Genomic DNA, 16,206 nt, shown 5'->3' on the forward strand with positions numbered 1-16,206 from the left:
GTTTCTCTGTCTGTCTCTCTCTGTCCGTCTGTCTCTCTGTATCTATCTGTCTCTCTGTCTGTCTGTCTCTCTCTGTCTCTGTGTATCTGTTTGTCTTGCTCTGTCTCTCAGTCTGCCTCTCTCTGTCTCACACACTCTCTTGCTTTAATGACCTGTGCTATTGTGCTTTGCTTTTGCTTGGGGTTTTTTTGTTGTTGTTTTTTGTTTTTTGTTTTTCTTTTGCTGTGTGCTGATGTATGCATTTTAATCATGACTCTCTTGCTTGTTTATTTTTGTTTTTATTTTCTTTTCTTTTTCATGTTTCAGATTTGCATATCCATTCCCTCTGCCTTCCTTCATTAGCTTTGCCCTCAGTGAGAATGGCCAGCGGTCACCCCACAGACAGATTCAGTTTGTTGTACCCTGCAGACAGCAGTCAGAACCTCAAGAGGTCAGTGTAGCACATGACACACTCCGCTCTCTGTCCGTCCGACTCTGTCTTGTGTCTTTATGGGAACTGTGTGTAATTGTGGGGGGGGGGGGTTCTGGATGACATCACCACAGGTTCAGGTGAGTTAACATGACCCCCATATTACACCCTGTGTGAAATAAACTACACCAGATGACACAACCATTAAAACACATTAGAATAAATTATGTTACACAGAACTTGTTTTCCAGATGCTAAAGCTATTGAAAAAAATGGCGATTATGCCATTTTTTTTTTTTTTTGGTTTTTGCTGTATATGCCATTTGCCTGTCACAGGACCATAATACAAGGTCACAGGTCATCACAGTATCTCTGAGCCCTGCGTCCCTTCCCTGCGTCAAACACGCTGTAGTGGGCGCTGTAGCTGAAGGCAGTATTGACCGTTACCCTCTGCCATGCTGCCTCTTCTAGGGTTTGGCTGTGAACTGTAAAGACTGTCAGACATCAGTCATTACGTTTTAGGAACGAATCTTACACTACCTCAAGACCTTTAGGAACGCATCTTACACGACCCCCAGTGTGACCCTCCTCTGCTCTCTGAGGTTTTGTTAACATGCTACATTGCCAGTTGATTGTGAGGCTGATCTGGGTGGAGTTCACACTGTTAGGACACAGGGTATGTATGGGGCACAGAATGCTGGGTTTCTACTCCGCCCGCCTTGTGTGTGCGTGCGTGCGTGTATGCATGCGTGCCTGAGTACGTGTGTGTCTCTGTGTGTGTCTCTCTGTGTGTGTGTGTGTGTGTGTGTGTGTGTGTGTGTGTGTGTATGTATCTGATTGTGTGTGCGTGTGTGTGTGTGTCTGCGTTTTTGATGGTCTGTTTGTGATGTGTCCAGTCTGTGAGACACAATACTTAAACCTGTGGCTGTGTTTCTCTGTTGTGACCTTGAGCATTCACTCGTTTCTCCTTTAGCAATAACATCACCCGATAAAACACTCTCACTCATTCCCCTGGCCTGAAACTAACAGCTTTATCTACTCCACCAGAACTGTGTGTGTGTGCACATGTCTGTGTGTGCGCGTGTGTGTGTGTGCGTGTGCATGTGTCTGCATGTGTGTGTGTGTGTGTGCGCGTCTGTGTTTGTGCGCATGTCTGTGTGTGTCTGGAGACTCCGTGTGCTAAAGAGTGCGTGCAGATAACCTTAATTTGTCTTTCCAGACACAGAAAACTGTATTGGTTAGATTTTTTTGACTGTAGAGTTTTTGTTTGGCTATTTTACACAGAGCAGTCACCAGTCTGTTTAAAAATGGCTTGACATTTATCATTCACACATTCATATTACAGAGGAAGACATGTGTCTTAGTGTGCTTCTTTAGGAACAGTCTGTTATGCCACTGTGTGTGTGTGTGTGTGTGTGTTTATGTGCGTACGTGCATATGCGTATGTGTGCATGTGTGTATTTGTTCGTTTGTGTGTGTGTGTCTGTGGGTATATCCCCTCTGACATGTGGCCTGTCACACAAGACCCAGTGAAACCATGGCAACCATATGTCTATGTGGCCCTCACCTCCTGTCTCTGCTTCACATCAACTCACACCACCTCTCCCCCGTACAGCCTCATCACATAACATGTCACACACACACACACACAGACGCACGCATTCGTACATGCACGAACGTGCACACATACACATGCACACATACACACACATGCACAGACAGGGAGGTGGAGTGCGAGAGAGAGGCTGCAGCGTCATCTCTGCTACATATATTTATGAGTGTATGAGAGACAGAGGGAAAGCTGAACATGAGGGCTCCGGTAATTTACAGTCATAGTGTTTGTATCTGTGCGTGTATGTTTGTGTGTGTGTAAGAGAGGGAGAGAGAGTCCGTGTGAGAGGGAACTGCGTGCAGTTCTCCTGACCTTTAGCTGTATTAATTCATCTACCTATTAATTTCCCTCTTTTCCATTTCATTCACTCTTTCTCTCTTTTCCTGTCTTCACCCTTTTTCTCCCTCTTCTGTTTTTCTCTCTTCACACTCCTTACAACCCACATACACTCCACTGACTCATGTACTGGTTCCATACACAAATACACACGTACACATGCACTCGCACACGCACACGCACACACACATGGCCAGGTAACCTTGGTGCTGCTCATAGTGTGAAAAGCAGGGCATTTAGTTTTACTTTTCTTTGTTTTAACAATTATTGTTAGTGTTGTTAGTGTTTTTTAGGAAGAAAAAGTCATTTCAGGAATGTTGATGTGAGTCAGTGTGTACTAACATCGTAGTAGTAATCTCTCTCTCTCTCTCTCTCTCTCTCTGGTTTTCTGTTGCAGTAAAAGCAGACCGTCTTCCACCATGAATCCAGTGTACAGTCCCGTGCAACCTGGGACTCCATATGGAAATCCCAAAAACATGGCATACACAGGTGGGCCTCCAAAACAATACAAACATGCACGCAAGGCTCCTGTAACAGAGGGTGTGTTTCTGTGTGCGCGTTTGTGTGTGTGTGTGTGTGTGTGTGTGTGAGAGAGAGAGAGAGAGAGAGAGAGAGAGAGAGACAGAGGGGGAGTATGTGTGTGCACTCAGACTTGTGGAGCACGAGTACACACTCTGAGCTTAAACAGCAGACTCTGTTCTGTACTGAGGCTAGATGTCTGAATGCTGGAAAATGATCAGAATTATGGGACACCCTGACCCCCCTACAAGCCCAGTGCCAAAAAACAAAACAGCATGTGATAGTCAAACAGCAATTATAGATTTTGACCATGTCATGATATCTGTCTGTTTAGACATAGGTTTTGTCCTGTTTGTTACCCTTCTTAAGGTAAATAACTGAATTGCGTGTGTCCTGGACTCATATTTAATTTGATAAAGTGAAGGAATATTAAAGAGAATGTTCTCTTTTTGACATAGACATTGTCTGAATGGGTTGTCGTGCTGTAGTTTGAGTTTGATTTGGCATGAGTCTGTGTGTCTTGTGGACGCACTTCCAACCTGTGTATCTCCAGCATGTGCCTGTGCATGTGTCTGTTTGTGTGTGTATGTGTGTGTGTTTGTGTCTCTGGTCCAGCAGAGACACTGTGACACTGCCATGCTGGTCCGATTGGCCCTTATTGAAAATGGCGATTTCTAACGAGTGCCATCTGTGCTTATCCTTTCCTTTCATCACCCTCAAACACACACACACACAAACACACCTGCCATCTGTTGCCCATCCACGCAGGCATCTTTATGTTAGGGGTGGGGTTAACCACCGTTACCGTTAAGGCAGACAGTGGGCTTTTTTTAGACAGGTGTGAAAATGTATTTTCATTAGGATATTAATGTGATTAGAGCCCAGGTAAGAGAGCCTCTTTCAGAGTTTGATGTGATGGAGTTGTTTCACCAGCTTCACTGTAACTTTGAGTGAATTGACTGTCCATAAAACAGGACTAAACCACACTGTGATGTGGTCAGTGCTGTCCTCTTCTGTCTTCTCACAGGTGTGGTCAGTGCTGTCCTCTCCTGTCTTCTCACAGTTTGAAACAAAGGTTGTAAGCTTAAAAACAGATATGACTTTTAGTCTTCCAGTTATAGAGAATGAAATTTTAAACAGGGCACATTTGTCTCATTTGCAGGTAGTGGTTCAGTTTGAAAAGAGGAGTCTATCCTAGCTAGCTTTAGGAGCAGTGGTTAGGCCAGAGCTGTATGCTGGGCATGTGGGAAAACAGCCAGGCGGAGCCACCTTGCTGACGGCCAGAGTTTGTGGAACTCTTGTCTCAGAATTCTGTTTTTTTTAATTCCCTGATGTATGACTCTTTGTTGCTAGGTTACCCTGGAGGCTATCCCACCACAGCCCCTACATACACACCAAACCTCTACCAGACAGGGAGCCCCGGATACCCTCCAGGTAAGACATCTACATACATACACCTGCTCAGAAACACGCACAGCTACACTGTCAGTCTGTCTCTCATACATACACACTCATAAAAACATGCATGCTCTCTCTCTCTCTCTCTCTCTCTCTCACACTCACACACGCACACACACTCACATACATGCATACACACACATATGTCTGTATCCGAACAGGCATGCATGCAGAAAGAAATTTTGTAGAAACACTCAGTGTTTGACAGGTGATCAGATAAGAGTGTCAGTAGTATGTTTATACAGTCCATTATAAATGTACACTGACACCACTCCACACATTAACCTTCTCTCATCCACTGATTCCCAACCACACTTTTTTACATCTTAATCTTTTGGATTTAAGAATTCAACACTGGTGCCACTGACACAACACAATCAAAGCAAATGTACACACCACAGCCAATCACAAACAGTATCACAGTAGAACAGTTATTGATGTCAGTCCTTAAGATGATTGTTTAAACAGTATCACAGTAGAACAGTTATTGATGTCAGTCCTAAAGAAGATTATCTAAACAGTATCACAGTAGAACAGTTATTGATGTCAGTCTTAAAGATGATTATTTAAAGTCTTTTGGGAAGTTTGACTCTGTGTGTGTGTGCGCGCGCACATGTGTATGCGTTTGTGTGTGTGTATGCGTGTGTTTATGCATGAGTGTGTGTGTGTGTGTGTGTGGGCAGGCATGTGTGTGCGTGTGTGTGTGTGTGTAAAAGTTAATTGTCTGGTGACCACAGAGTGTAAAGTTATTGTAGTGCTTGTCGTGAAGCTAATTGCTTAGTGTTTAAGAAACAGCAAGTACTGAGGGAAGCATTAAGAAAGACACCAGTCTTAATTTGAGCTGAGAGAACTGTTCCAAATGAAACAGTGCATTAGAATGAAGTAGAGGATATATTGTTCAGTATGAGTGAAGTGTGATGTTTGAAGCCAAGCGTGAGATCGGGTAATTGTGAGAAGGTGACAGTAGAGGCAGGGGCTCAATGTTGATGTAGCTGTCAGGCTTTGGTCCTTGAGCTCTGATGCTGCACAGATCCCAGAGCAAGTTTATGACAGAGTTCAGAGACAAAGGGTAGTTGGGTGGAGATATTACCTAGTGGAGCATCCATTCTGAAAATGCTGTGTGTAACACAAGGATCTAACACATGGATTTTTTATCAAAGATTTGAGTGAATATCCAGATATGTTAGTCACAGCTGTAAGGACAGAACTAACCATTTTTTCAAAGGCATCATGTTTTGAAAGTCCACCAGTGTGCTACAGAAATAGAGTGTTTGGTTTGGCTTAGAGTAAGAGTTAGACAGGGCCATGCCATCAGTCCCTGGCCCGGGCCACGGGCCACTCCTGGAGCACACACCTGTCAGAGGCTAGAGCCCAGGCCACTCCTGGAGCATACACCTGTTAGAGGCTACAAGGGAATCCTAGGACACAGATCTCATGGTCACATGGACCTGTAAAACCATCGGATCTCCTTTCCACGGCTGTGAAACTATCAGCTGTTAGTTTGCTATATCAGAGACAGAGTCATCGATGCTTATTTCAGAGAGATGATGCTACATCACCAGTTAGCCATGGATTAATACTAGGGATGTAACGATACCAAAAACTCACGGTAAGATAATGCAACAATAAAAAGTCCACGATACGATATTTAGCGCGATATTAAAAAACAAAGAAAAATTATGGCTTGAAAAAATGTCCTTTATTAAATAATAAACCAGCATTTTTTATTCATATAAAATTTGTTTTTCCTTTTAACTTAAAGTGCTTCTGCTTTAGCCGTCAAAACGACTTTCAACTACAGATATTTCACGCACGCCTTTTTGTTAACATAAGCTTGATAATTTCCAATGATGGCCTGTGATGGCCAGTTAGCAAATTGAGGCTACGGTGAGGCTATGGTTAGCTAATTCAGACAGTGATTTGGCTAAAATGAACATAACACCTGGTAAATCCGTTAGCAACAGAGTGTTTACAAATGACACCAGTTCAATACCACTTAATGGCAAAGACACAAAAAAGAATATCCCGTTCCACACAAATAAATGTATAAATCTGGCTGTCTTTGTGAGCTACCTAGCTAACTTGCTTAGCTGGCTAAACAACATCTCGGGTCTGAAACTCAGCAGGGTAACATTAGCAATTTCCCTTCATGCACCCAGCATTTGTGCAGTGTGCACTGACAGCACTTGGTTCTTAGATTTCATCGTCTAGTAATCATCGTCTTATCTGGCTGATAGTACAGAGATATAGAACGCAGATATACTCGTAAAATAACTATGTAATATCCCAACGGTATCCAGGTATCGAGACCTTTTTTATCGTGATATCGCGAAATTAGATATATCATTACATCCCTAATTAATACAGGTAACATCATGTTTTCTGGTGTTCTGGGCCTAGACCCCAGTCCCTGCCCGGACTGGAGCGAGGCAGTTAGAGCCATCACAACACCGCTCTACACAAGACTGCAGGCCAAACCGCCCAGAAAACTACTCACAGGACAGCTCGATTCACAGGAGGAGAAAGGTCTGACCCCGATGACATCACACACAGTAAATTTCAGCCAATGACAGATTTCCAGCAAAAAGACAAACTGAGTGCACGTTATTTTGAGAGCTTCATTTGTTTGTCCCCCAAAGTTTAGAAGCTAGTCCTTCTTTTTAACGCAAACTGGTTTTATAGATGTTGCTGTGCAAAGACTGAATTTTGACTTTTTATTTAACATTATTCTCAATACTGATTGTAATGCACGAAGAAATTCAACACAGTGGCATGGAAGCCACCGCAAACTGGCGCTTTGAAGGTTTCATTATGGAGCGACTCAGACACACCAACGCAAAAGTATAAATGCTCACAACGGTGTAGGCTCCACATAGAGCCCACACAGAAGTGTAAAACGGCCTTTAGACCCTAGCATATGGCTCGGAAACAGGAATGGACCTTGCTAATAAATAACTGTGGGAGTTTGTGTAGTCCACTCAAGTAACACAATCAATTTACATATGTTTTTCTTATTCCCCCTGCACTTTAGACATGGTACAATTTCAGCTACTGTGTTATAAGACTTAAAAACAGATGTTAATACACACACACACACACTCACACACACACAGCCATGAGCCATCTCGTACATTCAGCCACAATGTAAAAGGCACACAACCTGAGTGATGAATGTGTGTACACACTCCTAAGTGTAACTCTTTCTTTCTCTGTCCTCGTTCCTTGCTGCAATTCCACCATCAATCAGGTTCCCATCAAACAGGTTCCGATGGGTGCAAACAACTCACTGTCGCCCCTCTGGTGGCCATGTGACGGAGTTATATTCAAAGATGGCAAACCATAACCATGTCATTAAAGGGACATTTGGAACAGTTAACAGACATCTGATAGAGTGTGGAGGAGGCAGAGTGTGGAGGAGGCTGTAGACAGAGAGAGCAAACACGGTCTTCTGCAGAAGAGCATGTCAGAACAGAAGAAAGGTGGATCAAGTTGAAACAGACTGACAGTGAGGGAGAATCTGAATGTTAGAGAGAAAGAGGGAGAAGACTGGGCAGCCAGTCAGCGATGAATGAAAAGGTAAAGATGGGAAGTACAGGTAGGCTGAGAAAGAGAGAGAAAGATGGAGAGACACAGAGAGCAGCAGTAGCTGAGTGACGGCGCAGCCCCGAGCTGAGCTGTAGCGGTGCAGTTATGTGCTGCGTTTATAACCCTCCTGCCCTTGTTCTATTGTTTGTGTTGGGACAGTGCTGCTGGTGAAGCAGGGCTGGCCCCAGACCCCGTCGGCCCCGGGGCCCGCTGAGGGGCCTTATGAGCTGGCTGTGGACGCAGGCTCAGAGAGCAGGCAGTACCAGACCTCGTCTGCTACATTCAGTAAATATCATTTATACTATACTGTATGTGATTCACTCTATTTATATGCCCCTGCTACTTAACACACACACATATACCAGTACTCACACGTACAGACACACACACACACACCCCTGTAAGTACTAACACATACACACACACACACACTTACATACATGCGCACAAGTACAGGACCATACACACACAAACACACACACACGTACACATAAATACAGAATATTCATTACACAAACACATACTGCATACGCACATCCATACGCACACACACACACACGTACAAACATGCACACTCACAAACAAAGACATGCAATTATATGCACGTCATCCATGTACATATACACACACACATACATACATTCGTATGCGCACACATACACACTCACACACATAGACATGCAGTCATACGCACGTCATCCATGTACACAGACACACACTCATACACATCACACAGAGAGAGAGAGAGAGGCTGTGAGAGCTGTTTTATACAGAGTGTTAAAGCTCTTAGGGTAAATGGGTGATTAATGGGCAGAACTGACTTCATCTGGATGTTATAGTCTCATCTTCATTGACAAGTTGCGCTCAACATTAAGTGTCTGTAAGTTTATGCAGGTTTATGCTGTCCTTCTGGAGTAATGATAGAGGTGTACCTATTGTAACTACGGGCTTTTTGGGTGTACAGTGCGAGTAAGTCAGAGAGATGCCTGGGTTTCCTTGTAAGATGTGACATGTCTTTCTAGACCTGATAATAGAGCCATTCTTCAGGGTCTGTACATTTCCATGCTGTTGCCACTTTTGTCATCATGTTTCCAGTTGAGCTACTGGTAGAGCGAATGAGAGAGTGATGAAGTGAGTGTGTGAATGCATTGACTGGTGTGTTTTTGCGAATACTGAGGTGACACAGTCAGACACATGTTTGTGTTACAGTAGAGCTGCATGTGAAGGTGAGGGCTGCACTGCCATTTGACATGTACTGTTCTGGGCAGAAAAGTTCTGCATAGAATTGACTCGTCTGCTCAAACATGTCATGCCCACATCTCACCACCAGAGGGAGTTACCAGTCAATGTGAAAATCTAAGTTGAATGAGCAAATCACAAACCACTACTATAATGTGCATGCCCATTCAGAACAGCTAGTCTTCTTAAACTGTAAACGTAATTTTCTCTCTCTCTCCATCTCTCTCTCTCATAGGATATACTGCAGGAACTCCATACAAAGTGCCCCCCACCCAGACCAATGGAGCTCCCCCACCTTACTCACCATCCCCTAATCCCTACCCAGGTGCCATGTACCCTATTCGAAGTGCCTACCCCCAGCAGAACCTCTATGCTCAGGTGAGAGCAGGTTGTCTTGGGCAGGTTCTCTGTGAGACGGTTTTGTAGCTGAGTAGGCTTTGGGAGAGACGGTCCTCTGAGAATGTGGCTGTCGGTAGCCCTGATTCCCTCTGCTTGCTAACTGGATAATTGCCCTTTCTCTGTATAACTGCTCTTCCTCTTTCTTTGTGGTTATGTGAATGTAGAGATAGTTTGGTCTGATCGCTACAAAAGTTCTTTTAACATGGTGACATAGACATAGCAGAGGTCATCCTCATCTCTCTCTCTATGTCTCTCTCTCTCTTTTTCTCTCTCTCTCTCTTTCTGTATCTCAGGGAGCTTACTACACACAGCCAGTGTATGCTGCCCAGCCTCATGTGATTCATCACACTACAGTGGTACAACCGAACAGTATTCCCCCCGCTATTTACCCGGCCCCTGTCCCCGCGCCACGCCCTAACGGAGTCGCCATGGGAATGGTGGCTGGCACTACCATGGCCATGTCAGCTGGTAAGAGGTTAAGCCGTTTGACCAGAGCAGTACAGGACATGTGGGCAGATCTTCTGAAGCATAGTCTGGGAATAGAGATTTTGAATTGACCAAGAACTGAAAGCAGCTGTGTCACTTGACTAGTAAGTCAAAGTGCAGTTGTGGATATTATGTAAAATTTTATTGCCATGAGCTTCAGCGGTTGGTAAATCTGTGATAAACCTGAAGTGTTTGGATTAGTTAGTTAGCTCAATTTTTGTCTCGGGTTTAGTGTTGTTGGATAAATTAAATTGTGCTGTTATTGTTGTAGTTGTTGTAGTTGTTGTTGTTGCTGTTATCATTATGTATTGGACCACGTGTGAGGAATCGTGTTCCTCCCCCTCAGGGACCTTGCTGACCACCCCTCAGCACACACCGATCGGAGCACATCCCGTAACCGTGCCAACGTACAGGCCCCAAGGAACACCTGGGTACAGCTATGTGCCACCTCACTGGTAGAGCTTACCTGCCAAGTCATGTGAGTATCTGTCTTTTTCTCTGCACTCAGCTCATCTTCCTACAGCCTTTTTCTCCAGGCATGAGGATTAGATAACAGATACTCATTACATGTCCTCCTCTGTACGTTTGGATTTCAGATCTGGAGTCAAACATTGTATGCAACTACTCGAGTCTTACATGGCGCTCTGTGGTTTCCATGGAGATGCCATGTCTGTCAGCAAGAACAAAAGAAAAAGTGCAAAGGTCACTTTATGCATTCTTATGTGTTTTAGCAAAAGCTGCTTTTGAAATTTTTTTTATTTAAAATTAAATTTCTTCTTTTGTGGTTTTTTTTGGGCCTATGTTGTTGCATCAGTTTTTTTGTTCACATTCTCCATTGTTACTTTTACAGAAACTCCAGAATGATTTTACTGAATCACAGCTCTTTAATAATAAGGTTTTTGTGTGTGTGTGTGTGTGTGTGTGTGTGTGTGTGCGCGCGCGCGTGCGTGTGCGTGTGCGTGTGCTCTGTAACGCTGGTGTTTAGGAATGTACTGGGCGTTATATTGTCACCATCGCCACTCCGCTTTTCATCATAAACTTATGCTGCCAAATTTTCTAACTATTAGACATTAAGATTTGTGTTTTGTTCTGATTTTGTTTTTGGTTTTGTTTCATTTTCTATAATTTTATTTATGTAGGTTTTATTTTGAATTCCGTCATTCCCTCTCAGAAGGGCTGAGGAAGAATTTCTTTTTTTTTCTGTTGCATTTCATTTTCCCACAAAATTTTGGTTCACCTTCCACTACCAATAACAAGGGTGTCTTCCAGCTTGTAGCCGTTTATTAGGTAGATCTGTATTGACTATATCTGCTCTATGGCATTTCAAATGTGGTTGAGACGTCATTAGGAAACCAAGTACTCACAATAATCTTAGTTATTCAGTAAGTAGAGGACATTTCAAATAAGCCGGTTCCTTTGTTAGCTTGTTTGTCTGGATAGAGTAAGCTTTTGAATTATGACGCGTATAATATATTTATATACATGTGGACGTGTCCTCGCAATGCACGCTTATTGCACGTTGACACACACACAAACACACACATTCACACGTACACACACACACACACACACATATACATATGCACAGATACATACACACACACACACACACACGCACCTCTCTGTGGGGACATGTGGTGTTGAGATGGCTATGGGTGAAAGTCTGCTGTTCTCACTCAGTGGAGCATGTGCCAACACAGAGGAGTTGAAAGAGATGATGTATGAGACTACGCTCAATTACTTTACGTTCAGGATTTCACGACAAGGATAAAAGGGATTTGACTGCTTTAGGATGAAGTACAGATAGCGTCAGGATTAAAAATGTAAAAAAAAAAAAGAAAAGAAAAAAAAGAAAGGAAGGCATACACGAAAGAGAGCAGAGTGGGCAGTGGCCTTTGGGATAAGCCTCGGTGTACCAGTGCCACCAGCCCTGTGTCCACTGTGAAGGGTTGGGCTTCTAGGCCTTGTTGCACATACAGTGGAGAGTAGCTGTAGAGAGACTCAGCTGATAAAATGCAATAATTAGAATGCCTACCTGAGTGACCCATAATTGTAATAGTGTTTTTATTATTATTATTGTTATTATTATTATTATTATTATTATTATTATTATTAGAGAGAGAAAGAATTGTGATGCCTAAGCCAGGACCTCCCCTGTTATCTCAAGTGTAATGAGAAGTGAGCAGAGAACATGTCAATTATTTTATTAAAATCTGCGTAAAGTGGCATTTCACAGTGACAAGTAGACAACACATGAATAACCAAGTATACGGTACATTCTCTTATTTAATGACGCAAAGAAAAAGTATTAACAGTCAGGTATTTACTATGGTACCCGTTAGTCTTAACCATATCTTTGTACCTAAATATACATCTCAATGAATAGTGTTTTATTTCCTTTTTCCATTAGGATCATCAACCACTATTTCAGTATGTTAGGATCAAAACTAAAAGAAAGAAAAAAGTCATTTTCCTGAGCATATGTAAGCTAATCATGAGTAACAAGGCATGTGTCATGCAGACAAATGCAGTATATATACATATATATTTACCGATCTGTCCATACAAACCCAGAGATGGATACTGGCCCTGGGTAAGCATGGTGGCATAATGCTGAATTACAGCACTGCATCATTCATTTGAACTGTTTGATGAACAAACAACATTCCTGTAAATGTTGAGTAAGAAGATAGTGAGAGAAATGTAGAGGAAGTACAGTACATTCCTAGTTTAGTCTCCTTTTTCGGTTTCCTTTTTTTTTTTTTTTTTTTTTTTTAAAGAGTATAGGTATCTGATGTCATGAAAAATATTACATATCATTTGAATAAACAGAGGAGACATTCTGAAAGTCCGAGAGTTTGCAGTCAGATTTTCCCTGGACATAGAAACTTAACACATGGCAGATTTGGCATTTGCAATGACATATAAATCCTTAACTTGATAATAGTGTATGAAAAGCAGCATTTGGGGTATTGGTCCCATCCAGTGTTCTTGAAATTGATGATGGAAATACCGCAGTGAGATGGTACCTGGTCTGTTTTTTCTTCCTGTCTCTCCAGTATGTTTCTCTCCCTCTCTCTTACTGCATTTGGAATTGAAAGCCCCCCACCCACCCTAAAAACCCAACTGCAACTTCACACTAGATATAAAACAGTATTATAGCAAGTGTTATAAAAAAACATGTTTTGTACATCTTTGCTACCAATTGATTTTTAAATGCAAGACTTGAAGAATGCAGTTGCTGTTAGTGTTTTATGATGCTAGGTTCACTGATCAAATCAAGTTTGAAATAAGTAGATATCAGACTGTGGTTGGTTGGCTACAGAGACAGGGCTAAGATGGTTCTCAGTCCTTAAATTGACTGGGTTAAAGTCAGGGTGAAAGCATCAAACATTTACTGGAGAACAGTGTATGGTGGTGAATTACATTTAATCTAGGATTTAAGAAAAAGTCAATGCTGACATTGTAATTTAGGCGCTTTTTACCATGGGTGTTGCGTCAGTTTGTATTAATTGATGTTTATTATTCTTAAATAGAGGGTTGTGATGGTTGAGCTGAAGTGTAGTGCGTCCGTGTGGTTGACGGGCACTTTAGAGCACAAGTCTGAATGGCTTCTTCCTCACATCTAGTTTCCTAACCCTTGATTATTCTTTTCATTTTTCTTTGCATTTTACAATGTTTGGACAGGCAAGAGTTTGTATCTTTCCACAGCGTTATGGAATTGAGCCAGTTTAATGTTAATAAACTTTAACTGCTGGCAAAACAGCAATGAGACCCAGCTAAAAATGTTATGAATAACACAGAATTTTTCTAGCAGTTCAAACAGCATTGACAGCTAACCTGAAACATTCAGGTTAGCAGCTTTATCATCTGAACTAGCCCTTCAAACTGTATTAGAGTGAGAGATTGATTTTTTCCAAGTTAGTTGTTAATGATACTGTTATTGGTCATGCAAATTCTCAAAACTTCAAGAAGCACCAAACATTTAAGTAAACATTTCCCTTAGAAGTTCTCTTTATATAAAGGTGTGATACTACTGTGTAAAAGTAGAAACTCCAGTGTCCAGCTTTGGATTTCTGAAGTCATTTTAGACAAGATGACAGATGAATGTGAAGCAAAAAGTGGAACGTCTTTGTCTTCCAAAGTCCAGTTGTTGTTGTTTTTTTTTTTTCGCCTGAGCGAGTGCAGGAGCACCCCTAGGTTCCAGTCATTCTGATCCAACACCATTCTCCTTACATTCACATAAGGTCGTGGCGTATTTTAGCACTATATGTTTGCCAATATAGTAAAAACTCTGTAATGTATCAACTAATGGTCTTAGCAGGGGGACCCACACCTGACTTGCGATATGAAGTTATGAAGTGTAACTCTGTCTTTCTTTCTTTTTTTTTTTCTTTTTCCCTTTTTTTATGTTTTTTTGTTTGTTTGTTTGTTTGTTTGTTTGTTTTGTTTTGTTTCTTTTTTTTTTGTTTGTTTTTGGAAGATCAGTTGGTGATCTCAGTGACATAATTAAGCCAAGTTTGTAACTGTATTATATTTACTGTAAGATGTAGAACGTTCAATAACTATTAAAATCTTTCCCAAAAAAAGTATAACCTGTGTAGTGAACTTACTTTCTTTGTCTAACATCTGAAAAAGAGAAGACCACTGCTGTTACCAACAACCCAACACACTCACTCACACACACAACCACATTAGCCAAAAGTCCACATTCAGCCTAACTACCACTGATCATCAAAAACATTTACATTAAAAAAAATAATTACCAGAAATTTGTTGACAACTTTTGAATGATCTCAAAATTGAGGGAGCCACCTCACTACCTCACACTTGATCGCCCTCATTCTAGATATCCTGCAGAGGTTTGTACATGTTTATGAGTACAAATGAAATGCTATGGTAACACGCCGTCAAGATGACTGTCGTTTTCTTAGCTCCTCCTTAAATGTAACTTTTTTGTTCATTTATTCACACTATTTTATGCAACAACGCTATATTTTTAACGCCATGATCAACTACGATAGACAGACTTTGATCGACATCAGATCTACAATGGATATGCATTTTATAGCAAGAAAATATTCAACAGACTCAGCGGACTTCCATTTGTTTAGATTTAAATTGTTCAGCCTACCTGCCACACCTTGTAAACAGTGCCGGAGAAGGAAGTGGGGTAAAAGAGCTGGAGTACTGGTCAGGCAGAGACAACGAGAAAACCGTCGCCCTCTTCGAAGTATCCTTCAAGTGAATAATGTTCATGGTAATGAACATCATAATGTTAAGTCTAATATGACTATGTATTCAGCTAGTGGAGAATTTTTTTTAGTGTTTTATTAGTGTACTTTCACGCCCACGTAGGTCACTTCTAGAGTCAGACAGACAATATTTCGTAGTAACTTAGTTACAATTCATCTGACTCCCTCCTCCGATATGATCACTGTGAACCCAGTAACACTGAAGTTAGGTTGGTGGTTAGCAATCTGATCAGTGATCTTTGATCAGTGATCAGTGAGCCTTGACATGAGGGGTTTGTGCGAAACTTGCTTAAATCCAGATGTTTTTCTCTCTTTAAATGAAGCTTCACCCCCTAACTATTCCTTTTTCTAGGTGCGGGTGTAGCTCTAATCTATAATACTAAATTTTCTGCTAACACCTTTAGTTTACCTAATTTTGTCTCCTTTGAGCTGCTCTCCGTGAAGCAATCGTGCACTACCTGATCTTTTCTCATAGTAATTCACTATCGTCCCCCGGGACCCTAGTCAATTTCTAGATGAGTTCTCTGAATTTATCTCTGTTATTCTAACTAGAGTGGATAAGATCATGATACTGGGGGACTTAATTATCCACAACAGTTCTAATTCTCTTAATAAAGCTTTTACAGCTATCAGACACTTTTGGCTTTACCAATTACGTCCACGAACCAACCCATTTCAGTGGCAACACTAAAAGATCTTATTCTAGCTCGCAGACTAGATGTCTCTCACGTTCTTTTTGTCATTTCATTAGTTTACATGTAGGCCAACTCGAAAACGAAAAGCCAAAGTGGGAAACAATAACGTAATGCTTTTCATATTGTCAGATACAGCGCCTGTTGAAACTGGTAACTGGATGAAGGACTGTATGGGGGTGTTCGGGTATTGTGGTGTCGCTCTGGTGTGTCGGT

The 16,206-nt window shown here is 41.8% G+C and overlaps 1 protein-coding gene across 1 annotated transcript; it reads left to right on the forward strand.

The window, feature by feature from the left end:
• The first annotated feature begins 359 nt into the window (after positions 1-359).
• On the forward strand, positions 360-10,724 carry fam168a (family with sequence similarity 168 member A). Its single transcript, XM_030766498.1, has 8 exons — positions 360-430; positions 2,755-2,846; positions 4,230-4,310; positions 8,079-8,204; positions 9,394-9,536; positions 9,851-10,025; positions 10,390-10,521; positions 10,640-10,724. The coding sequence occupies exons 1-7, from the start codon at positions 360-362 to the stop codon at positions 10,500-10,502; spliced, it is 801 nt and encodes a 266-aa protein (XP_030622358.1). The 3' UTR covers positions 10,503-10,521; positions 10,640-10,724.
• Positions 10,725-16,206: the final 5,482 nt, after the last annotated feature.

The sequence above is a fragment of the Chanos chanos genome, chromosome 2 (genome assembly GCF_902362185.1).
Source record: "Chanos chanos chromosome 2, fChaCha1.1, whole genome shotgun sequence".
In the NCBI taxonomy this organism is placed as follows: Eukaryota; Metazoa; Chordata; class Actinopteri; order Gonorynchiformes; family Chanidae; genus Chanos; species Chanos chanos.

What these genes read in the sequence shown, in the direction of transcription:
- fam168a (XM_030766498.1), top strand. Translation starts at nt 360, where the DNA reads ATGGCCAGCGGTCACCCCACAGACAGATTCAGTTTGTTGTACCCTGCA. An exon ending in GAGCCCCGGATACCCTCCAG is followed by an intron (nt 4,311 to 8,078) that starts GTAAGACATCTA and finishes GTGTTGGGACAG; the next exon opens with TGCTGCTGGTGAAGCAGGGC. An exon ending in TACCATGGCCATGTCAGCTG is followed by an intron (nt 10,026 to 10,389) that starts GTAAGAGGTTAA and finishes CCTCCCCCTCAG; the next exon opens with GGACCTTGCTGACCACCCCT.